The following is a 25,624-nucleotide window of genomic DNA, read 5'->3' on the forward strand; positions in this document are numbered from 1 at the left end:
TGTTGTATATTTTGAGATCAGTGAGTGTGATATCTCCAACTTTGAAGAAACACTTTCTGAATTCACTGTTTTGCTTTTGGCTTTAAGCCTGTGATACAAGGCATGCTCCTTCTAGGGTGCAAAATCAGACTGAAGTTGGCAAGACAAAGAAAACAACCCACAGAAATCAGCCCAGAGATCATTCTAAGAACACATCATACGTTAGAAAGCCTTTCCCTTTCTGATATATAAAGATTACTGGGACTGATTCCGAGCTCTACAGACTCTAACAGCTCTGTGAGTGTGTGAGGAGGATTTCAGTCTGCCCAGGAGACCTTTCTCTTGCCTCTCTTTTGATAATTCCACTGCCTGCTTCAGGAACTGCCTCCCCAAGTCTGTGTGTTCCTGCTGAGACTGTCAATCACAGTGCATCTTTCTCTCACCTTATAATGACACTGTGCTGAAGGATGTAGGTCTGGAGCAGCCCCAGGTCATTTTTAGGGGCCCTGTAATGAAATTTCTCTGCAGCATCCATTAGGCCAATTTGAAAAGAAAAGTAAAAATAAATGGATATAGTGTAAGTGCTGGCAGTTCTAAGCCCCAGAATTGGGCCCTAAGACCCTAGTTCCTACAGTTCTTTAGACTGTATGAGGCACTCCACAGTCCTTTAAAACTAGCGCACTCAAGTTTTTGCTTAGAATGGTGTGGATTATGCTTCTTTTGTCATTTGCACCTGAAAGAATCCTGAGAAGTTAAATAACTTGTCAAATTTCCAATGGCTCCTAAATAGTAGAGTCATCCTTCGAACCCAGGTCTGTCCACCTCTACATAGTAGGCTCTTCCTACTATGCTAATTTATTCTTTACCCTACAGAGGTTGTATTCTTAAAGTCTAGTTTCCTTTAAGATCAGATAAAAAAGGAAAAGAGGCTGAGGGAGGCGAGGTGGTCTGTCTAAACCCAGATTGCTTCCTGGTAGTAGGAGGAAGGTGAAACCAGCAAATATAGTAATAGCCAATAAAAATTTATTTAACCCATTTTGCATGGTATTTAGTGCATATGAGCAGGAACTCAAGCTGGCGATCATACAAACTTCTACCCAAGTGCAAATCAAACATGTTAATTCTAGGAAAAAAATGGGATCAAAGTATTTTCTCTTCCTTCTGCTCTATCCAGTTGTAATGATTACATTAAAAAATAATCTTTAATACCAATGACACCAAATAAAATGTTTAGGTTTTCTAAGTTGAATAAGAATACATCCATTTGTTTCCATTTAAAGACTACTTAATTCACTCTCTCACCAGCATATGCAAAGACAAACAAGCCCTGAAATGATGCCAGCAGTAGAGAAACTTAAATTAATGGCTTATTTTTGATAATTACTTTTAAGTCTCAAATCAAATGTTTCCTCACTTTATTTTAAATGCTTACTTCGTTTCTTTTATTATACTGACATGATTTGAAATTATCTTATTACAACCTTTGTGTTTTATTCACTTATTTGCAGGGATCTTGCCAGTTTCATTTGCCATCATATTCAACACCTGGCTTAGAGAAGCTAGAAAGTATTTAATTTTTAAAAGTACATTCTTCCAAAATAAAAGTCATTATTTTGATACCTATAAAATACACCAATAGTTTTAAACTAAAGGATGGATTATTCTGTGTTCTCCTATTAAACTGGATGTAAACATCTTGAAAGCCCAGGTGTGAGTAGATGAGAGAGGCAACTGCATTCTCTAGTCCAGGGAAGCAAATGCCCAGCCAAGTCCCATGGTGCCCAGGCAGTGAGGCAGGAAGGCTTCCCGCTGCCAGGAGCAGCTCCCCATTCAGCAGCATTTCACAGGGACTCAGCACAAGGTTTTGTCTGAAGAAAGGGCTCCACTGCTCAGCAACACAGGCTTAGGACAGGGGAGCAGAAACAACTGTGTCTGGGGAGTTGGGAGCAAAAGAGAGCTGAAATTATTCTGTGTTCTGAATTATATTTATTTTTCCCTTTCAAAGTCAATGTGCTGTAGGTATTATTAATGTTTTTGTAGTATAATAACATTATTTCTGCCTCAATTTTAAAGATGTAAACAATTATGCCTTTTTAGAATTTTACGGATAAATGAGACATTAAGTTTTCTAGAGTTGGTAAATTTTTGCTTTTTAGCTACATCAAAAATTAAAAGTAAACTTTATATTGGAGAATTTTAGAATCTTTGGATTCAAAGATTCCTCCTCCCCCTGTGTTAATCTTTTTTGTATTTGATTCCTTTCTCTACAGAGAGAGCATATAAAAACAGGTTCAGTGCTTGCTCCCTTTCCAGGTTGCATTTTGCCTTGAGTAGATTTAAAACCAGATTAGTTGTAATAGGATTCCAGGACGTGGGCAGACGTCTACTTGTCACTGACGATCTCTCTTGCAATCAGCTCCTTCATTATTTCATTGGTGCCACCATAGATTGGCTGAACTCGGGCATCCACATAAGCTCTGGATAAATCAGAAGATGATCAAATGAGTAAAAGATATTAGAAATTATGAGTTTTGCCACACCAGGTAAGTACTAAAGTATTCATTTAATGAAACCCAAACAATAAAATTTCTTCATATGGGCCGGCCTGGTGGCACAGCGGTTAAGTTCGCATGTTCCACTTCTTGGTGGCCCGGGGTTTGCCGGTTCGGATCCCGGGTGCAAACATGGCACCACTTGGCAAAAGCCATGCAGTGGTAGGCGTCCCACATATAAAGTGGAGGAAGATGGGCATGGATGTTAGCTCAGGACCAGTCTTCCTCAGCAAAAAGAGGAGGATCGGCAATATTTAGCTCAGAGCTAATCTTCCTCAAAAGAAAAAATTTCTTCATAAATTACTTTTTCTCAGTATGGCATTCATCCTAGATTGGCATAATTATAAAATTCTATTAAGATAGTGACCATCTGCATAGCTTTGTTTTAGTTTGCTTAAGAGACTGCAAATTCAAAATGCCTTTTATAAACATGTTTCATTTGGTTTAATTTTGTAAAATTCAGCACATATAATAGCATCCTAAAAAAAGGTTGTCTTAATTTCTTGTTATTTTTAATGTTTCCCAAAGAAGTTTAAGTCCAGTGGTTTTATAGAAAACAAAAGAAAGTACACATTTTCTAACCTCCCTTTAGATTCCCACTACCATTACTGCCACGAGGGGTATAAATTGATGCTTCAGAAAATATCACTTCCCACAAAGTTAACAATTAACTTTTTTGGAATATGATTAATAGTCACCCCAGTAATGTATGAGATTAAAACACTGAGTGGCTGAGTCCACTGCTACAAGAAAATGTTGTCAGGAATTCACCTTTGGTGGCGATGACAGCAACTATGACACTGTGTAATTGGTTTTACCTTTTCTTGTCTTATTTTATCCTCTCAGCTCTGGGAACAGGGAGGATAAATATTACTGTTTTGCAGGTAAAGGAACCGAGAGGCAAAGAAGTTAATACATTTACTAATTAATGGCTGCTATTTAATGGTGACATAACAGAGCACTGGCCATTGGAGTGAGAAGGTGGGTGTCCCAGCACGTTGGCAGGACCTTTCTTATGACAGCACAAGACTGTCATTGGCCCAGGCGGGGAGGAAGCATTATTGAGCTTTGGATTTTCCTAGTAGACAAACACAAAGGCATTTTTTTAAGCATAAAATCTGGTTTTTTAAATTTAATTTCTGAGACAAATTAAATGTGACCACTCTCTAGGAACATAAACAATTCTGGTTATTCGTCTCCATATTCGTCATGGTACCATGCAAACAGTAAGCACTCAGTAATTATTTACTGACTTGATTTACTATATTATGAAGTAATTTTAATCTCAATACCTACTGTCTGATGAAATGTGAAATCTAGAGACCTTTGTGTTTTCAAATATGATTCTTCCTTTGAAGAGATTCCACTGTTGCCCACAGAATCCAGCAACTGCATCTACTGGGCCCACCTGGCTTTGGCTTCAGCTGGCTCAGGCTGGACCGGGCGAGGCATGTGTTTCACATTAAGGAAGTTCCAGTGGAGCAGGCAATAACAGAGATCAGTAGACCTTTCATAGGTTACTAATCAAATTCAGTCGTCAACTAAAGTGCAGAAAGCAAGGCAGCAGGAGGGTGTTTAGCCCCACAGGGATGACGCTCTGTATCTCTGGCTGCTCTTCCCAGCAGGGCAGGGAAGGCCTGAAAAATGGCAAACTCTAGCCCCACTTCTCACAGGCCCCAACCTAATGAGTAAGACGGAAACAGACTCACGTGCTCAAGACCAGCCCCTTAAAAATAAACAAAAATCCCAAAAACAAATAAAACGAAACAAAACAGAAAAGCAAAAACAGTACCACTTTTATCTGTGAAAATAACACTCAGCAACACACACACACACACACACACACACAAATAATATAGCTTAATCTGAGGACACGAAAAAAACAATTAGAAAGACTTTTTTCTATCAAATCCAAGTCTGTATACTGCCATCCGCATACTGCCTAATATGTTGGGTTAGGTTTTTGATATTATTTACTACTTTCTCTCATTATCTTATAAAAAGTTCCTTCCCAATGTTTTGGGGAGAAAAATAGGAGTCTAGTTTAAAAGTTCATACAATCTTTGAACTAATTAGCTGGCCAAGAAGGGTAGTATTATTTCTGAAATGAACTAGAAGTCTCTCAAACTGAAACCAGGGGTTTCAAATAAGCCATCAAGCTACAATTTCTGCGCTACTGACCTGGAGGAATTGCCTCCGAGAAAAAAGACCAAGACTGATGCTACACTCTAAACCCTGCAGACAGCCGACTCCTTCCCCTGCTGTGCCTGCCTAAGAACCCAGACTAAGCTAGACAAGCGCTGAGCCGCCGCACGCCTCCACGCCCAGCAGAGGTCGTGACAGCACAGTGAGGTAAAAACCCAAACATCCATTATTATTTTACTTTCTTAGCATTGTGAACATTGTCAATAAGACGAATTAATATTGTGAATAAAACATGAAAATGCACAGGAAAAATTCCAGTGATGGTCGAATTTGTGCTAGAATAACTCAAGGTTTACTTCTGGTTTCACGACTATACAAAGGCAAAAAAATAAATCTACTTCTGATTAAGGCCCATTTGAAGTAGTTCTGAAAGGATATAGCAAAATCCAAGTCCAAGGATGGATTAACAAAAGAACTCACTTAGCTACCTCAGGTATACACTCCCCAGGAAGGGAGAAGCCCTGGCTGTTGCTGAGGTTTTTTTTCTTTTTTGAGGAAGATTAGCCCTGAGCTAACACCTTCTGCCAATCCTCCTGTTTTTGCTGAGGAAGACTGGCCCTGAGCTAACATCCATGCCCATCTTCCTCTACTTTATACATGGGACGCCTACCACAGCATGGTGTACCAACTGGTGCCATGTCCTCACTTGGGATCCGAACTGGTGAACCCCGGGCCACTGAAGCAGAACATAGCACTTAACTGCGGCGCCACCGGGCCAGACCCCCGTTGCTGAATTTTTATAAAAGGTTATAAATTATACGCACCCTGTGATTTAAGCTTTCTGACACCCAATGGCTACAGAAAATTAGTAAATTATATCTATGCTGGAGGTTCTGTTCTTAATGTAACTTTAATAAAATGTTTATTTTCCGCATTAAGGACTATAAGCATATCAAATGTTTTCAACTACACTTGCCAAAATGACAAATATGAAAGTCAGCTTGAATACTAGTTTGATAATTTTTCCCTTTAGATACTCTGTATTTAGATTCACATTAGAAAGTTTTTAGAAGCCCGTAGCACTCTCATTCTCAGAGTCAGAGCTAAATTGGACTTCTCTTCTTCCTTGGTAAAATTTTACCAACTGAAAATATTACTAAATAAGAGGAAAAATATATTTCCTAGAGTGATGAGGAGAAATGCCATGGGGGGATTTTCAAGGAAAGACTGTGGCGGGGCCCAGCCCCATGGCTGAGAGGTTGAGTTCACACACTCTGCTGTGGTGGCCCAAGGTTTCTCTGGTTCAGATCCTGGGCGTGGGCATGGCACCGCTCATCAGGCCACATTGAGGAGGCGTCCCTCGTACTACAACTAGAAGGACCCACAACTAAAATATACAACTATATACTGGGGGGATTTGGGGAGAAAAAGCAGAAAGGAAAAAAACCGAAAGATTGACAACAGTTGTTAAGTCAGGTGCCAATCTTTAAAAAAAAAAAAAAGAAAGAAAGAAAGAAAGAAAAGACTGTGGGAAGAGGGAAAGGAGAAATTATGATGATGGAGGAAGAAATACTGAAGATGCTGCCCCCTATTGACAACCTGGGACAATTTTGAACTAACAGGAGTATTCATACATGATACAATAAAAAAAGCATGCATTTAATTTCTTTTAATTTGAAGGACATAAAAATTCTAGTTGGAAAAAACACTTCTGATTTGTTTTTTAGAGGAAAATAAATAATCAAATATTTAAGATATGACAACTTAGATCCTTTTCATAAGCAAGTTAGTTTTTCTGTAGTGCCTTTTATTTAGTTTTAAAAAAGTGATATTTTGAAAGAAGACATATAAATGACCAACAGGTATATGAAAAGTTCAATGTCACTAATAATCTGGGACATACAAAGCAAAAGCACAATGAGTTATCACCTCACACCTGTCAAGATGGCTATTAACAAAAACACAAGAGACAAGTGTTGGCGATGATGAGGAGAATTGGAACACTTGCACACTGTCGGAGGGAATATGAAGTGGTGCAGCTGCTATGGAAAACAATGTGGAGGTTCCTCAAGAAATAAACAGAACTGGGGCTGGCCCTGTGGCTGAGTGGTTAAGTTTCCCCGCTCCACATGGCGGCCCAGGGTTTAGCTGGTTCAGATCCTGGGTGCAGACATAGCACTGCTTGTCAGGCCATGCTGAGGCAGTGTCCCACATGCCACCACTAGAAGGACCCACAACTGAAATGTACAACTATGTACTGGGGGAATTTGGGGATAAAAAGCAGGAAAAAAAAAGATTGACAACAGTTGTTAGATCAGGTGCCAATCTTTAAAAAAGAAAAACTAAAAAGAACTACCATATGATCCAGAAATGCCACTCCTAAGTGTTTACTGAAAAGAATTGAAATGAGGACTTCCAAGCAATATTAGCACTCACATTTTTATCGCAGTATGAATCACAGTAGCCAAGATGTGGAAATAACCTAAATGTCCATGGACAGAGGAATGGATAAAGAAAATGTAGTATATACATACAATGGAATCCTATTCAACCTTAAAACAGCAGGACATTCTGCAATCTGTGACAACCTGGATGAACCTGAGGGCGTGCTGCTAAGTGAAATGTCAGTCACAGAAAGACAAATACTACATGATTCCACCTATATGAGGTTCTAAAATAGACAAATTCAGAGAATCAAACAGAAATGGTGGTTACCAGTGGCTAAGGGGAGGGGGAAAAGGGGAGTCGCTAATCAGTGGGCACAAAGTTTCAATTATGGAAGACAAGTAAGCTCCAGAGATCGGCAATGCAACGCTGTACCTGTAGTTAACAATACGGTGCACTCAAAAATTTGCAAAGAGGGTAGGTCTCATATTCAGTGTTCTTACCACAGTAAAATAAAATAAAATAATGAATAGTCAATGCAAATTAAAGGAAGAATAACAATCTATTTTCTACCCATTAGATTAGCACAAAGTTTAAAAGGTGGTAACATTCACAGCTTAGGACGATAAGTCATCCTCAGACTTTGCATTTGAGTATGCGTTGCTACAAACTGGAGGTAATAATCTGGAAATGTATTAATATTTAAAATATGCATACTTTTGAACTAGCAATGCTACTTTTGGGGCTCTGTCCTGTGGTAATCAAAAACACATGTACCTGATAAATGTATAAAGGTGTCTGTTGTAGCATTGTTGTCATAGTAAAAAATGAGAAATAACCTGAATAATTATGGTTAATCAATAAAAGAAAATATTATTCAACTATAAAAAATTGATATTAGTCCTTCTATATAATGATTCGAATGAAGCCAAGCATCAAGCTTTAGGGTATTGGTGTCTTCACTTTCTTTAAAAATAACAAAATCCTAGGAGTGAACTGATAACATAGTTATTTCCATTGGCTTGAACACTCTGCAGTCAGTTGAAAAGCGCAAAGACTTTGCACCTCCTTTCCCTCTATACCTAATGTACAATGTACAGGAAAGAAATTTTCCTTTTTCTTGCCATCATCCAGGAGAGTGTCATGCCACAACCATACTCACTTTGCAATTGGGAACTCCCACATGTATCCCCATCCTCCGTGCAGCTGGACGCAGTCATAAGCTACGCTGTTTTGTAACTCAGAGGTCCTAGACAACCAAAATAAAAAGCACAAAAGGAACACCTGAAACAGACTTTCATGAGGCGCTTCAAAGTCAGGAAACAAGTGATTTATGAGTGTTTAAATGCATACATTTGTCAAAAAATTAAAATTAGGCATATTAGTCAACCAGAGAAGATTGATATAAATTACATATGAAATAAATCTCAGGAGAGTTTTCACACAATAAATACTGGCTGGGTTTTTGTTAAGACTGGAAACAAAATGTAGAAAGCTTAGATTATTAGATTTGGGCTACTTTAGGCCTGAAAAGGATATAATAAAAACTTGAATTTGGTCTAATTTATTTAGATTCTTTATATGATCTAACTTAACTGTATAATTTTACAGCCAACTATTTCCTTTTGCCTTTGTAATATGTCTTTTTTTTTTCTCCAAAGATGTCACTTCTTAACTGAAGGTTGCAATTCTGAATTTCAGTAACTAAGAAAAAAATTATTTTTAGAGTTTTCAGAAATAAACTGAAAGTAGAAGTGAAAACTTAAGAAGGCAGACTACTCTTAAAGTACATCCCGTCATAGAGGAAACTTATTAAAGATTATTTGGGAATTATTATTCCTGAAGTATATGTGTATTAATATGAAGTACTTAATATAAGCAATTAATATGAGAAATATTCTTTTCTGTTCTTATCACAGCAACCTTAATTATTAAAATCCATAAGATAACTGTAGGGATTTTTTTCATCTTAACATAAAAATATTAGTTGAAAATTCTTTTCAACTTATTTTTCAATAGTGGGAAACATAAAGCAAAGATAAGTATAGACATATTTTCCTATTTAAAATCATTTTTAATTCAAGTCAAAGGACAGGTGAGGATATTCCTAAAAATACAGTAACAGTATAATAACAGACAAGATTCGGGGGCAACAATATTTGGAATTCTATAAAGTTTTGTATTTGTAAGTATTTTAGTGAAATATGTACCAGGCCATAACTAGTTGCTTCCTCTGCTTCAATATGAAATACCAATATGTCTATAAATGTGGAGTTTTCAAAGAATAATGAGGTCAATAGTTATCCAAATATCTTTTTCAAAAAATATCTAAATTTCTTTTTATACTTTTTCCAACTAGTCAAAGATCTTGCTGTAAAGGTAAATATAAAGTGTTTCCCCCAAAAGTGTAAGTTGCTAGTAATTCCACTTCCATATCTATCTGGCAATTTTATTATTTTGGAATCACTGCATAAAGCACTATTCTGCATATTTCCCCGTCCTGCCTCTTACTGAACTGAACACAAGTTAGCAAATAAGGACGGATTTTTCTACGTTATTTTTGGGCTAATGAGATGTGACAAGGTTTGTTTTTAAAACAGAGGAAACCAAACCCACTTCCATAACCTGATTTAAACTATGTTCTTGCATCTCAAAATACACAAAAGCCTTTAGGGGTCTTTTTACAATTAATTCATCTTTAATAACATTGCTGATCATGTTTAATACAAAGGAAAGTCTTTCTAAAATTAACAGGACATTTTCTCCTTTCACTTAATAGAGCAAGTGCGATTTTGATTGGATAGTCACTTCTTCCGAAATTTTTCTTTGTTTCTAGAAAACACCCAAAATAGAAAAATCCTGTCCAATCCACTCATTCCACAGATAGCAAAATGTTGGCCCAGAGAGAATTAAATTATAGTTATTTAGCGAAAGAACTTGGTCTCTATCTCAGGTCTCTAAGTTTTACTGTTCTTTTTCGGTCTCACTATACTGCCACTCCTCAGATAATCTGAAATTAAACTATTAGTTGAATGAACTTATCAGTCATCCTACTTCAGTCACTTATTATTTTTTTTTTTTAAAGATTGGCACCTGAGCTAACAACTGTGGCCAATCTTCATGGATTTTTTTCTGCTTTTTCTCCCCAAATTCCCCCAGTACATAGTTGCATATTTTAGTCGTGGAGTCATTTAATATTTTATTTTCAATGGCAAGCCAAAAGTTAAATATCACTTGAACAATTTTTAGCACACTATAAATACGCTTAATAGGACTTTTCAGCATTTTTCAAAAGGTTGGCTTTTACTTCTAGTTTTCATTTACATAGCCATCTTCCTTTGAGACCCTCAAGGCTGTTTCTAAAGTCGGAAGAACTCCATAACAGCCAGGGCAAACACCACCCTGCAATCGCTGTCGCGCGCATACCAGTATTTGGCCATGGAAGCAGTGGCGGAGTCCAGACGTCCCGCTTCATGCAGCTGGAGACAGCTGTCCACAAAAGCTCTGGTTACACAGATGTGAGTTTTCAACTCTGCTAGCTTATGCTGCACCGTCTTGAGTTTAAATGAAATGAAAGAAAAGATTGAGCATATTTTGAGTCACTTAGCACATCAAAAATTATATAATTTATATTATATAATAAAAGATCTTAGAGCAAAACAAATTGGGATTCCTGGGGGGTTTTCCTCCCAAAAGAGACATAGTTAACTAAAAAGCTTAAATTTAAAAGCTACTATATTTCATTGCTAAGGAAACGTGTACTAAAAGAAAAGATGCAAAAATACATACGTAAATAACATCTCGTTTTAGATTTTAAAAATCAGACCATTTAGGGAAACTTCTTGAAAAACAGCATGACTTTAATGGGTGAGCACCATCTTGTGGTACAGTCCTTAGGATACAGCTGTCAAAAACACTGATTTTCCTCCCGGACCTAAATCCATGAAGAATTTTTCTCTATTAAGGAAATTAAGTCTACACATTTCTCTATTCTGCTTCTTTGTCTTGGAGTAAAGTAATAAAGTAACAAAATGGAGGGACAACATCAAAAATTTTATTTTTGTTTATTAGACATTATTTTACATTCCCAAGTATTTAATCTAGATCTGTAGAATGGAACAGCATAACAGAACCAGAGCACTCAAAAGATCAAAGTCCAGTTCCCCCGGAACCTCTCCACCTCTCCCCAGCCTCCCTCTTATGCTCTCAATAGTTTGTCTAGCACAGTCTCTAACTTGAACTGAATGGCCTGGAACTGTCAATGTTAACACACCTATATACCTCCTCCTGCTGGCCACAGACAATCAGTAGTATTCTTGGACATCATTCTATCTAGACCATCCTCAATTATTCTCAGTTGCCCTCTCTTCAATCAAATTTTCTTGCATTCCTGACTCTTGGCTCTCACACCTTGAACTTTGAGTTTACATCTGGTCTCTTTGGTACCAATTCTTGAACCTCCTGCAGGAAACTGGCTTGGATTTGAAATACTGGCTTTCCACCTTGAGTAACCTCCAAAAATACACCATATTGTAGGTTCAAGGCCCAGCTGTGGTCAGCTGGCTCTATCTTCCTTCTGGAAATTCAGATGGAACAGAGTTTTGATCATTCTGCTGTGGAATTTATGAGTGAGAGCTTCACTGTGGCTATTCAAAGGCACGGAAGTTAGTGACAAAAGGTGGCACAGTGAAACTCAAAGGAGACGTGAAATGCACCCCATCCATGCAGTGGCAAGTCCAAAGCCATGACTGAGTTCTCCGAGGGAGGTTTTAGGGACCAGATTCTCAGAGGATACTGGCCCTGCCTCTGCTACTGGTTACAGCAATGCTCAAACCACAAAACCAAACCTTTCCACGTCACTGTGGTGGGGACAGTTTGGGTGATTTCCATTTCTGGAAAAGAGTAGAAAAGGGGTCTAACGAGACCCAGGACCAGGCAAGCCCAGGGTGTACCAGGTGGAGCAGGAGCTCTGAAGGGCAGATGCCTCACAGGTGTGTCAGCATAGCTACTGTGCTCATGAAATCCAACCGGCTGCCTCTCCCTCGGGCTTACCCCTCCCTGTTCTAGAAACAATGTCACTGGCATCCAATGATCCTAAACCAATCAGAGGGCAGGCTGGTGTGACTCTTTTTCCACCTCTGTACCCTGGCCTCTAATTCAGAACATGCTCAGTTACATCCAAACTTTCTTTCCCCCTCATTCTTTCCCTTACTTTTTCTATCTTCTTTTCTATTCATTTATATCTAATTAGGCCAAATCTTTACTCTGTAGTCAGCACAAAGTTTCTCACTCTCACCTCACAATCCAAGTTTACTTAGAGAAAATCTAAAGATGGAACAAGACATAAAAAAGTGGAGAAACACTCCTCTATACATTGAAAACAGATGAGTATATATTCCACGAAAACCCCTGAAACTGAGCTCTAAACCTGCTCCTGGCTTAGTTCAATGACACTATCTATGATGCTTCATTCGGAAAATAAGGGGGAATCTGATAACTCTCAAGATACTTTTGCCCCCTCCTCCTGTGATGACACATTTGAGAATTTATGCACTATTTACAGTGTGAGCGAATCAAGGTCTCTAAGTCCAATTCTCTCATGTGAGACCTGTTTCTTTGGGAATGCTGGGAGCTTGTAGAAGCTGAAGTTAAATTTCAGACCAGGATGGGCTCATTTAGAATTCTTGCTTCAGTAAATTCAGTGAAGTCTACAGGCTAGAAGGAATTAATGACTCCAAGAGTATGTAATTTACTCTCTGGGGATAAAGAGATGAAATACTTACATGTCCTTGGCATTGAGTTGGGTGTTACTAAACAGATCTGGTCTTTGCTCTTCACTGTAGACACTGCATCATGCTCTCAGAAATTCTTCTCTAATGAATGGTGGCTCATAATTACTCTTTGTGAATCATCAACATGTTCACAGCAGTATTTTTTTTTAACATTTATTAATAGCTGCTAATACATAATACTGCTACTCATATTAAAAAAAAAATTCCCCTGAAATTACTAAGTGGGTCAGATACAGTCTCTTTCAGAGTTCTGAAGGACAGAATTCTTAGAATCATAGAGTTATGGAATTGGAAGATGCTTTAGAGAGGCTGTCGAGCCCAGTACTCCCTTTACACAACGCCAATAGTTGTACTCTACTAAATTGTGACTCACAAATAAAATATAAGAACTTAAGTTTACCACCTAATTTTAGAGTTAATTAACCCCACATTCAAGGTCTTAAGAACTGGATATTCCCTTTCCGGAGGAAAGTAAGGAAGAAGTGTTATTTTTCACTTCTCCTATTCCTTTCCTAATACTTTGTGCCCTTAGAATCAAGAGCACGTACCACACAGGAGGTAACTAAAGCTTTCACTAGAAAAGGACATTCAATTTTCGCTTCATTATCCATAGATGAAGGCAGTGTGGGGGAGGTCTATCTACTTTAAATTTCTGCATGGTAAAACTAGCGTATGGGTTAAGAGTGTAGGTTCCAGAGTCAGAATATTTTTATAATCTTGGGCAAGTTACTCAACCTCTCTCTGCCTAAACATCTTTATCTGTAAAATGAGGATAAATATAATACTTACTATATAGAGATGTTGTTAAGAAAAAAATGGAGATGACCCATTTAGCACAGTGCCTGGCACACGGAAAGTGTCAATAAGTGACAGACATTATCATTATTTAATATCTAAATTTTACTATTTTACTGTCCATTCCATGGAAAATCATAAGGTTTGACATCAACTACGGAGAGTATGGATAAAAAGAAATGAAAATCCTGTAACTATTGCTACTTAAGTAACATAGGTCTCCATTCTAGAAAAAGACAACTGTGAAACTCACCCAAAGTGTCCAGAGGCTCCAAACATTCAGAATTCAAGGATCACAGATAGGAAGTAAACTGAATAGTTCTATGGTCATAAAATGACATTTGGCCAAGTGTAATATGACATTTAAAGGTCTTCTACTTCAATTCAATAACTGGAGCCATGTGAACCCAGCTGTGGAACAGAGGAGCAGGCGCGCACTGGCCTTGCGTCTCCTCTGAATACACACCGAGACTGAACAGGAAATGTTATTCAAAGATACCTATTTAGATAAAGCAAGAAGATCAGAAGAAATGTCTCAGAAATCTCAGAACAGATACATTTACCTGGAAAACAAACTATTCATACCAACCACATATCTGTGGAAGCAGAATGCTACTGCCACCTAGTGAAATTTTAGTAAACTACCTTTGAAAGAAGGCAACTATAAAATGACGCTTGCTTTCAAAAGGATTAAAACTACTCTCTTTTTGCTATCAAAATACATAGACACATACATACATATACATATATATTATTAAATAAGTATTTTGGAAGAATCTTTTTCTACTATGGGAAAACATTATGCCAATTTTCTATTTTCTTCATAGTTAAATGTGAAATCACATTTAAGTCCGAGCTATACAGGCAATATGGGTAACATTAGTCATCTTTGTTGCAATTTCATAGGAAGTCCATAAACACAGGAATTTTAGATTTCCAAGGGGATGGAAATTATGTCTATTTGATTCACCTTTTTTTAGTATCCAGAATAGGGCTAAAGGCATGAGCATTTTAATACACATTTTTAATGTGAAAGTGGTGGTGGTTAATTTGAGAAGCAAATGATACTAATCCTACTTTGGGTACAGCTGGAAAAATCACAGAGTGATATCTGTGGTATCACTCCTTTCATATTTCTAGGAGGCTGTATTTCCAGAGTTAGACCTATCAAATTACATTTCAGCACACAACCTTTAGAAGGCAATCAATATATATGTGCCCAGTGAAACAAAAAAGAATAAATCGTGTATGTCAGTATGTCATTTCTCCATGGGAGACTGTTGGCATTTTGAGTAAGACATCAGTTGCTATACAAAGCTCTCTCTGAATTACAGGACATCTAACAACACTGGCCTCTAGGGCACTAAACACCAGTGACACCCCTGTCACAGTGAACCCCTCCCCTGACATTTCTAAGTGCCTGGGGGAAAAGGGCAGTCACTGAGAATCACTGATATGTGTAAATCAGTCATGCATAAATGAAAGGGAACATAAAATATAACATCCTTGCTCTTAAGGAAATCAAAATTTAGGCAAGTCAAGCCATATTGTTTTTTAAAATGTTTTCTTGAGTAAGTGTGTGCCTAATTTTTATAGATTCAGAACAACTGTCTTTAGATCTATGTCAGAAAGAAAGTTAGGATGGAAAGAAGTTTTTTCAGAATGGAAAAAACTTGATGAACAGTTACTAACAAATAGTTGCCAAAATGACACAGAGTAAGTCCAGATTAGGGGTAAGAGGAATAAGTTGACAAAAAGACTCCCCTTATTGGAACAAAATGGAGGCAGGCATTAGGTAAGGGAAAAATAACAATAACCCTAACTTTAATGAGAACTTACTTTACTAAGCAGGCAATATTCTAAGCACTTTCTGTGTATTATTTCATCTAATCCTCAGAGTAACTCTACGAGGTAGCTACTGGTGTTATTCACGTCTCACAAATAGGAAAGTACTTCTGGGAGAGAACACAACCTGCCTAAACCAGAGAGATTCAAGCAGCTGTGCTAGGATCTGTACCACGCCTGAACTTAATTTCCATAATGATGGTCCTGAAAAGCTACCGAAGTGTGTCATCTCCCCCTTTCCCTTCACAAAACCTTTCAGCCAAGTCATTCTACTTAACACCATGTCCGACATGTTTGCAGTAATCGTCTTTGCTGTAGACATCTTTGCCTCAAGGATTTTCACTGCAAACATTTCTGCTGCATATAATTGGCAATAATGCAATTTTGCATAAAAGATAAAATAACTGATGAAGTTTGGTTAAGACAAAATAACTGGTGGACAATTTGATTTCATTTCTCCATTGACACAGTACTCCCATTTTATATTTTGGTCAAATTAATAAACAGAAATCTCATTAAACTGGAATTGGGAGTCCAAAAGGGGAGCTCTCTTGCCCTAGGATGATAGCAGAGCCCCACAGCAAGAAGAAAGACTTCCTCTTCCTGACCAGCAAGAAGCTCAGCCAATGAAAAGCTGCTACACATCAGCTCTCCACTCCTCCAGGGGACTCTCTGTTTATAGCAGCCCTCCCAGCTTCCCCTGCTGCTGGGGGACTTGCACAAGCTCGCCAGGGTTGCAGACCCTGAATTCTAATTCTTTGTTGATCCTGAATAAACCCAACTTGGCTGGAGAAATAACTGGCTGTCTATTTATTTAAGGTCAACACATTTGGTGGCTCAAGTGTATCAAGGGATCAAGGGAAGGGATCAAGTGAATGAGGATCAAAGGAAGACCCCCTCATTCCATGACCCTGAGGCTGGTGAGCAAACAGGTGCAGTAGCCACAAAAGAGCCCAGTGAGGGGCTGGCCCCATGGCTGAGTGGTTAAGTTCACATGCTCTGCTGCGGCGGCCTAGTGTTTCACCAGTTTGGATCTTGGGTGCGGACACGGCACCGCTCATCAGGCCATGCTGAGGCGGCATCCCACATGCCACAACTAGAAGGACCCACAACTAAGAATATACAACTATGTAGCAGGGGGCTTTGGGGAGAAAAAGGAAAAAAAATCTTTAAAAGAAAAAAGCCCATTGAGCACACTGCTTTTCTCATCAGCTCTGGAGTTTGGGGTAAATATTTCTCCTGGATCTGCGCGTCCTCCCTCTTGACCTCTGAGGCTCTCCAGGCTTTACTCAAGATCTGTTTTAAGGCTTTGCCCTTTTCTGGCTAAGGCCTTGTTTCTCTGCAAGCAGTTGGGTGGCACTTTGGCCTGACCCTTTAAATCAGGCTGTTCTGAACTGTGTTGGCATTCACCCGGTTCCTTTTGGAATTAGATTGCTTCTGCACTTGGAACTGGTCAGCCTTTGGTGCAAACTTTTGGATTGTTCATTGGAACTGTGCTGGTTCAGCTTCCAGCCTGAGTCCCTGGGCAGCAGACTATCCCTTGGAACTGCATTGATCAACCTTTGGTCCAACTTCCTTGTGAACCCGAGTGTTCTCTGGAACTACGTTGTCCCTTGGAACTTCATTGATATGACCTTTGGTCAATCTGAATGAAACTGGACTGGTCTCTTGGGACAGGCTGGTATTAAGACTACAGGCCATTTGAGCTGTTCAAGCTGTTTGACTTGCAAGTTGTTTATTTGAGAATTATTCCTTTTCTCTAGAGAAAATCCTCTAAGGAAATGGGATCTCAGTCATCTAAATACTTTGAGAACAGCCCCACCACCAGAGGGACTCTGGCCAATTTGATGTTTAAGAACTACTGGTCCCCTGCATGCACTTTTTTTAACTAAGTGGGTGAAACTGACCAAAAGTAGTCTGGAATTACAATGGCCTTTATGTGGAATTTTCCATCTCCTCAAACTCGTTCTTCTCAAAGAACTGTAAAACTGTGGCTCTAAAATTAAGCAAATGAGTGGTATATTTAATTGGTACCTGGAGGCTTCTAAACACACACACAAAAGTCTAAAATGCCTCACTACAAGATACCATGTCTAAACTAACTGAAATAAGTAAAAACCTGAAGGAGAACAAAATGGCTTCTGCAGCCTCAAGTTCCCCTCCTCCTCGTTCTTTGTCTCAGGTACCATTTTGTTTGTCTTCCCAGACTCCTCTCAGGCTCCAGCCCTAGCCGCCATTTTGTCCCACACCTCACCCTCACAGCCCTTTTGTGCTCAGGCTCCACTCCCCTGTCAGTTTCCTCTTTTCCCTCTGCCTGCCCCTCTAAAATTGGACCCTCTGGGGATTCAAGTGCTAAATCCCCAATTACTATTTCTAAGTTAAATAAAGCAAATAAACAACTAGAAGGAAAGTTTAAAATAGCAATTACCCTAGACTAGTAATAGACAAACACACTTCAAAACTCCAAGGAGAAAACTTGCTTTCCGTTTCTGTTTGTTGAAGATTCTTGGTAAGTCACACATCCTACTCAAAAAGGGGGAAATGCAGAAATTAACGAAAGAAACCTCAATTAAATTGGAGTCAGGAAGACCTGAAGGGGGAGCTCTCATGCCCTAATATACATCATCAATTACTCCAAACAGGAAAAGACTATGCTTGCCTCTCCAGCAAGAAGTGCAACTATTTTACTACTGAAGGAAGTTTTCTATCCCCTCCTGGCAACAGCCCAGTCAATGAGCAGCACAGCCAATGAGGAGCCATCATCACCCTAAACTGTTACTTTCCTCCAATGGATGTTTGTTTAGAACAGCCCCTTCCTAGTCCTACTAATTGTCTTTAAGGTTTTGTTATATATCTGTAAGCTGGACTAGATCCTAAATTCTTCTAGTTTCCTTAAATGTCTGGCTGCGACATTCCAAACTAACATTTCCAATATTTTACTACCCTTGAAATATCTTTGGAAAGGACTACACCAGGTCCTCCTCACTACCTAGAGTTCAGCCAACCTTCAGGGACTTGAGCCTTAGGCACAGATCTCATAGGTAAAGAAGGCTGCACCTGACATCTGGTCCTGTACAAACCCTGGGGATCTCCGAATCAAAGTGGCTAGGAAGAGAAGCAGCTGGCATCTGAGGCAGAGAGCTTTCCCAAGATGACTGGACCAGGCCTGTATACTCTCTTCCCACTGTTGCTTTTTACTTTACTTTATCTCTCTCTCTTTCTTGGAAGGACAATGCTCTTGCCCACATTTCCCAATCTTCTGCCAAAAGCAGAAACCCTGCTGATTGCTGGATTTGCCTATAGAAACCTCAGTCTGTCCAAGACAGTAATGACTCTTTAGGAATTTCGCTGGGATTCCAAATGCCATTGTCTGTTTAAGTTGTTCCACAGGCCTGTTTTATAGTCAGGGTGCTAAGCCTGCCTAAACCTGTACCTTGTTTCAATTTAACTCAGCCTTGGGAGGGAAAGAGAAGATATTTTGAATATTTGTATGAAAACTTTGATGGGACCACTAATGTATCTTGGGCCATCTGTAAATTTCTCAATATACCCATATATTGTGGCAACATCTTAGGATGTAACAACATAACATCTGAGCCTAGGTTAGAATATGTTAATACCTCTATACTGTAGCTGCCCCTGATGCAGGAAGGGTTAATAATCACTGGAAAAGGCTTGCCAACAAACTGTGACCCGGAGGTGAGAAGGCCGGTTAGCCAATGACGGGTAAGACCTCCAGGGAGAGGCAACCTAAGCCAGGCATCGGTCGCCCCAGGGGCACAGATGGAGACACGATATGGGAAGCAGGAGGGTCCATTGTCTAGGAGGCCTTGAATGCTCCGAGATAAAATATACGAGCACAGCAATAACATGATAATATCGAAACAGAGGCCAAGAGAGGGCTCCTTGAGAAATCACTAAGAATTCTTTGCATTCGCTAATTACATTGTCCAGAACACCTGTGTATGTTTAACAGCTGTAAGCTATGTATATATTGAAACGCTGGTTATAATAAACTCAGAGTGGCCATCAGCCCTCTCCGCATCTATCCTGATGTGTACATTGGATTGCAACACCGACATATACCAATGAATGATTCCATAGATACCTTCACTTATGTGGGAGACTTATGTACACCTCTGGTTATACTTTCATATGTGGAAGTTTTGATAATAGCCCTTATAATTGGGCAACTCACTACCTTGACAGCTGGAGAATACAAAGACAGTGTGCCTGTGCTGTATTAACTGTCCTACTCTCTTTACATAACCAAACACAGGCCTCTCACTGGTCTGTCCCATTAAATGTCTATAACCGCCTTAAACAAGAACCTCCAGGAGGTGTGTGTGATTCTGGGTTTGCCTCTGCAGGAAAAGCTTTCTTGTCGTGGATCGGAGTGAGTGCCAATGAACAAATGATCAGGAATCTCTCTCTGACATCAGATGAGTTGGCTGACTCCACAGCCAAAGCAAGTTCAGCTCGGCAAACACTTAACTCACTGGCCAAAGTAATTTTGAATAATTGTATAGCCCTTGATTATCTAATTGCTGAGCAGGGACGTGTCTGTGCAGTGGTGAACACCTCCTGTTGCACATGGATAAATGCCTCTGGGGAAGTAGAAACCCAATTACATAAGATTAGAGAGCAAGCACATTGGCTACACCAAGCTTAACCTACTAATCCACTGTCTTTTGATTTGAGCAGCTGGTTACATTCAGGTCTGGGCTCCTGATTTAGAACCATCCTGCAAACTGGGCTTATAATATTGCTTTGAACTTTACTCTGTATATTTGTAAAATTCTGTACTTATTGCCTGTTGATCCTTTGTAAAGATTATGTACCTAATAAGGTGATGTTAGTTCAACAATTTGAAATGATTTCTGTTGCTTATGACCTTAGACAACTATAGACTTTAAGTAAGAAATTCCTGAGAGTTCTGCCTCCTAACCTTCCTTGTTATTCTAATATGCCCTAAATGGTTTCCAATGACTATGCACCTTCTAACATGGAACACAACAACCAAGAGAGGTCCTTCCTGGCACTGAGGAACAAGACCACTCTGTGCAGAGAACCTGTTGACCAGCAATGCTTTCAGACAAAGATCTTGATCAAAAGGAGTAAATGTGGAAATTAATAAAAGAAACCTCAACTAAATTGGAGTTGGGAGAGCCTGTAGGGGGAGCTCTCACACCCTACCATACATCATCAATTACTCTAAAAGGAAGAGACTGATGGCTTGCATCTCTGGCAGGAAGTGCAACTACTTTACCACTGAAGGATTTCTCTCTCCTCCTGGCAACAGCCCAGCCAATGAGAAGCCATCACTACCCTGAACTGTGACTCTCCTCCAATGCACTTTAGTTTAGAATAGCCCTCCCTACTCCCCTTTTGCTCTATAAAAGCAAGCCCCTTCCCTTTTTTCTCCAGATTTTCCTATGGTTTGCCATAGCATGCACATTCCAAATTGCAATTCTTTGCCAATCCCAAATAAACCCACTTTTGCTGGAGAAATAACTGGCTGCCTATTTGCTTAAGGTTAACAGTATCATACCTGGATTTCTTTCTCCTGAAAGGGGGAAATAATATTATAATTTGAAAGTAGTCATCAGAGCCAACCAGGTGAATTAAGTGACCCTGTGATATCTTTTATTTGCTCTGTCTCTGACGGTACTAGAGCTGATTCTGGAAACACTAATCATTTGTCCCTACTGAATCAGCTACCACTCTCCTTAAGGGAAAAGTCTCCAGTTCACATTGCTAAAATTCATAGCGCACCTTCCAGCAAGATTCAAACAGATCCCTCAAAACTTCTCCCCAGAATTAACCAATACCCTATAAGTAAAGAAGCCTTTCGAGATACAAAGCCTATAATAGAAGATTACAAGGCTCAAGGCCTCATTATCTCTTGTACTAGTCCCTGTAATCCTCCTAGTTTATCTGTGAGAAAGCCCAATGGCAGAGGATGGAGATTCATCCAGGACCTCCAAGCAATAAACACCACCATTATCCCTTGACACCCTGTTGTTCCTAACCCTCATACGCTACTAACATCATTCCCACTAGAAGCAAATTCGTTACAGTTATTGATTTATGCAGTGTATTCCTTAGTATTCCAGTTGATGAAGTTAGTCAATACCTTTTTGCCTTCACTTGGCAAGGAAAACAATTCACCTGGAGGGTAATGCCTCAGGGCTTTACTGAGAGCCCTTCTCATTTCTCACAGATCCTGAGGGCTGTCTGGATGATATAAAGTCCACCAGGGCTTCTACATTTGTGCAATATGTGGATGGTTTGCTTCTTTGCTCTCCCTCCCAAGTCTCCTCACAGGAAGACAGTATCCACTTGATAAAGCTTTTAGCCTTAAAGGGACATAAGGTCACCAAGGAGAAAGTGCAGTTTGCCCAAACTCAAGTTCGACATTTAGGGCATCTGACATCAGAACAAGGGCTACACTAAATCCAGACAGGCTTCATGGTGTCCTAAGTTTCCCCAAACCTAAAACTAAGCACCAACTAAAAGGTTTTCTTGGGATAGTTTGTTACTGCTGAAACTGGATTCCAATTTTCTCTTTTACAGCCAAACGTCTGTATGTTTTACTAAAGAACAACCACCCCGACCCAATTTTACAGGAACAACTAGACAACATAGCCTTTAAGGCCTTAAAGGAGAGTTTGATGAACCCTCCTGCCCTTGACCATCTCAATTATCAGATTCCCTTTTTCCTCTTTGTATATGAAAAAGAAGGGAATGCCCTTGGGGTGCTCACCCCAAAACACAGGGCCCACCATGAACCCATAGGCATTATAGCCAGTAACTAGATCTTGTGGCATGGGGATACCCCCCTTGCCTTAGAGCCACTACTGCCACTGCTCTTTTGGTGAAGGCCACCAAGAAAATTGTTGGATCCCCTTTAACCATTTTGTATCTCATGCAGTAGAAGCCCCCCTGAATTCTCACCACACTCAACTTATTTCAGCCAGCCACCCCATCTCCTAGGAAATCCTTTGGTTAACTGCTCCTCAACTCTTTTACGTTGTAATAACCTTAACCCTGCCACTCTTCTCTTCTCTTCTCTGTTCCTGACAAAGTCCCTTATGACTGCTTCACACTGACTGCTCCCAATGATCTGCAGGAGACCCCTCTGGGTAATGCCGACCTCTCATGCTTTACTGAGGGTTCTTACTTAAAGGGCGACCATGGCAAATATTGCCACTCCTTTTTATATCACTGAGGTAGCACCTTTACCTAGGGCTATTACACGCTCTTACACAGGCTCGTACTTTAGCCAGCGGCAAAACTGCCAATATTTATATTGATAGTGGATATGCTTTTGGAGTAAGTAGCTCATGATTTTGGAATGTTGTGGAAGCAACATAGCTTCCTTACTTCCAGTGGAAATAAAATTAAAAATGGCCCTTATGCTCAGGAACCATTGGATGCTTTACTTTTTGCTGCCATTTTAATTATTATTAAGAGCCCAGGGCATTCTAAACCGACTCTTTAGAAGATAAGGAAAATCATCTTGCTGACATTTCCACAGTGAATGCAGCCCATAAAGGAACAAAGAGCAGCCAAACTAAGAGATATTTCCCCTAATGATAACTTAGAAAAACTCACTAGAGAAGCCAAACAATTGGGCTCAGAAAAGGAAAAACAAGATTGGAAATTCAACAATTGCTGGTTTCATAAAAAGAAGTCTGGTTCAGACTAAATAACAATGCGGTCCTACCAAAGACTCTAAAATTCCCACTCCTGACCACTGTACACGCAAAAACCATTGGTCTACTGACAAAATGGCAGCACTTGTGAATCAATATTGATGGGGAAATATATTAACAAAGCTGCCAAAAGTGCCTACCTCACTTGTCCCGCCTCTCCCAAATACAATCCAGGGAAGCTTGCTTGTACTGCTTTTGGACATTTTAAACTGCCTAATGGACCACTCGAGGTTTGACAAATGAATTTCCTACAGCTTCCCCCATCTCATGGAGATAAATACACTGTAGTCGTGGTTGTGTGTTTTCTTACCTGACTGAAGCCTTCCCTTGCACACTGGCGCCGCCTCCTCTGCAGCCAAAGTCCTTTCAGGAAAGGATTATCCCACCTGGAGAGCTCCTCTCAAGCTTCATGGTGATCGAGGAGCCCATTTTACCAGTCAGGGACTTCAATGAGTCTGCACTGTTTGGCCAGTTTTACAACTCTTTCACTGTACTTACCACCTTCAATCCTCTGGTTTAGTCGAACACACTAATAGAATTATCAAGACTCAATTGGCATAATTTGTAGAGACCCTCTAGACACCTTGGCCAAAAGCATTGCCATTGGTCCTTCTAAATCTCAGATCCACCCCCTCTGGAACTCACAAACTGTCACCCTTAGAGATAATCACAGGACGCCCAATGCACTTGGCTCCCGCCTCTTTTGACCCACAGCTGATAAAGGAGCTACACTCCAGTAATGCAAAGGCCTAATTGCTTCTACTAAAATAACCATGCTCTGGTGGAGCAGTCTTTCACAGTGCACTCCAGGGAGACAAAGACCTTAAACATCACACCTTGCAACCTGGAGATTCTGTCTATGAAAAAGACACTTCCAGAAGGACTCTCTTCAACCTCGCTGGAAAGGCCCCTGTGAGGTACTGTTACTAACCCCTGTGCTGCCAAACTCCAGGGCCTAGACTCTTGGATTCACGTGACACACCTAAAGAAAGCACCAAGCCCTGAGTGGACCAACACATCATCTGCTGACTGAAAAGCAAAGATTTCCTGGAATTGAAGCAGACGACCTCTGTTGAGACAGCTTTCCCAAGATGTCCAGACCAGGCACGTTGGAAGTTTGTCTGCCAAACCTTTGATGATGACTTAAGGCTTCACCTGATCTCCCATGCCTGTGATCTTGATAACACGTGGACTTTAGAAAAGAGAAATGCCTGTGAGTTCTCCCTTCTAGCCCTCCTTGTTACCTGAAGGTCAGTGACCTCAATAGGTTTCCAATCTGTGCACTTTCCCTGTGATACAACACCAAGGAAAAGTCCTTCCTGGTATTGAGGGACAAAAAGCTGCTGAAACGAGAAAAACCTGACTCTTGATCAGTGATGCTTTCAGAGAAAGATCTTGACCAAAAGGGGTAAAACGTCAAATTAATAAACAAGCCAATTCACATCAAACTCTCAATTCCTCCAATGGACTCTTTATTTACAACAGCCCCCCACTTCCTCTTCCCCTCTATAAAACAGTTTCTCCTCCCTTGCTGCTGGGGTACTTTTACATGACTCTCCATGGTTGCAGACCCCAAATTGCAATTCTTTGCTGATCCCAAATAAACCCATTTGTGCTGGAGAAAGAACTGGCTATTCATTTGTTTAAGGTCAACATTATATAAATCTTAGCTTCACATTTCCCATAGAACTCTGGAATGTCTATCAAAGGACATGTGACAATACACCAAGAACAAACCACAGTGTAGAAGGCTTTTCATGGTGCCATACAAAGCTCAGTTACAAATATGCATCCTAGTATTTGGAAACTGATGCCTCTCTTAATGAAGGAAGAAATTTTAGTGAAAAATAAAAAGTGCAATGGATGCTGAGTGTGATGAATCAACAGGCAAAAAGAAAAAAAGTATAATACTGTGAATGAAAGACCTTGAAGACAAATACTTAGGTACAACTCACAAAATAAAATCAGTTCTTTGTGCAGTATTGCCATGATTCTAGACACATTTCAAATGTATTCAAATATTTTATATTTCACAATAAAGTTTTTTTATTCACTTTTCATTATCTCCTTTTTAATGTCTCTCTTATTTTTCATTATTTTACCTTTTACAACAAAATTGCCTTACAGCCAATTAGTTATGCAGCAAAAAGTTTGCCACAAAAATGCTTGTGGCAAAGATGTCTACAGTAAAGCTGTTTATGGCAAAAGTACCTGGAACCCTTAAAACTTTTCAGGCAGATTTCCAACTCCAGGTTTTTTCCCAGTAAAATGTTTCACCAATTTGATGACTGCCTTGTTTATAAACTGTTCCTTCATTTAAGAAGAATCTAGAGAGTCTAAAATTGATTGGCATAGCTAGTGATTATGGCCACCACATACTGAGTTCTTCTGCAAATACATTAAACTTTCTGGT

At 39.7% G+C, this 25,624-nt stretch overlaps 1 protein-coding gene across 5 annotated transcripts in view; it reads right to left on the minus strand.

Moving 5' to 3' along the window:
• LOC103564161 (acyl-CoA dehydrogenase long chain) overlaps positions 1–25,624 on the minus strand; it is a 75,126-nt gene that overhangs the window by 26,917 nt on the left and 22,585 nt on the right. For 2 of the 5 annotated variants that reach the window (XM_070591571.1, XM_070591586.1), the window contains exons 9-11: positions 10,488–10,615; positions 8,224–8,310; positions 981–2,456 (exon numbers count right to left, since the gene is read on the minus strand). In XM_070591571.1, the coding sequence (XP_070447672.1) occupies positions 2,363–2,456; positions 8,224–8,310; positions 10,488–10,615 (309 nt within the window). In that variant the 3' untranslated portion in view covers positions 981–2,362. Of the gene's footprint in view, positions 1–980; positions 2,457–8,223; positions 8,311–10,487; positions 10,616–13,901; positions 14,148–25,624 lie in introns of those variants that run through there. The other 3 variants (XR_011532227.1, XR_011532229.1, XM_070591577.1) reach the window with 3 other exon arrangements.

Source organism: Equus przewalskii, chromosome 2, assembly GCF_037783145.1.
Source record: "Equus przewalskii isolate Varuska chromosome 2, EquPr2, whole genome shotgun sequence".
In the NCBI taxonomy this organism is placed as follows: Eukaryota; Metazoa; Chordata; class Mammalia; order Perissodactyla; family Equidae; genus Equus; species Equus przewalskii.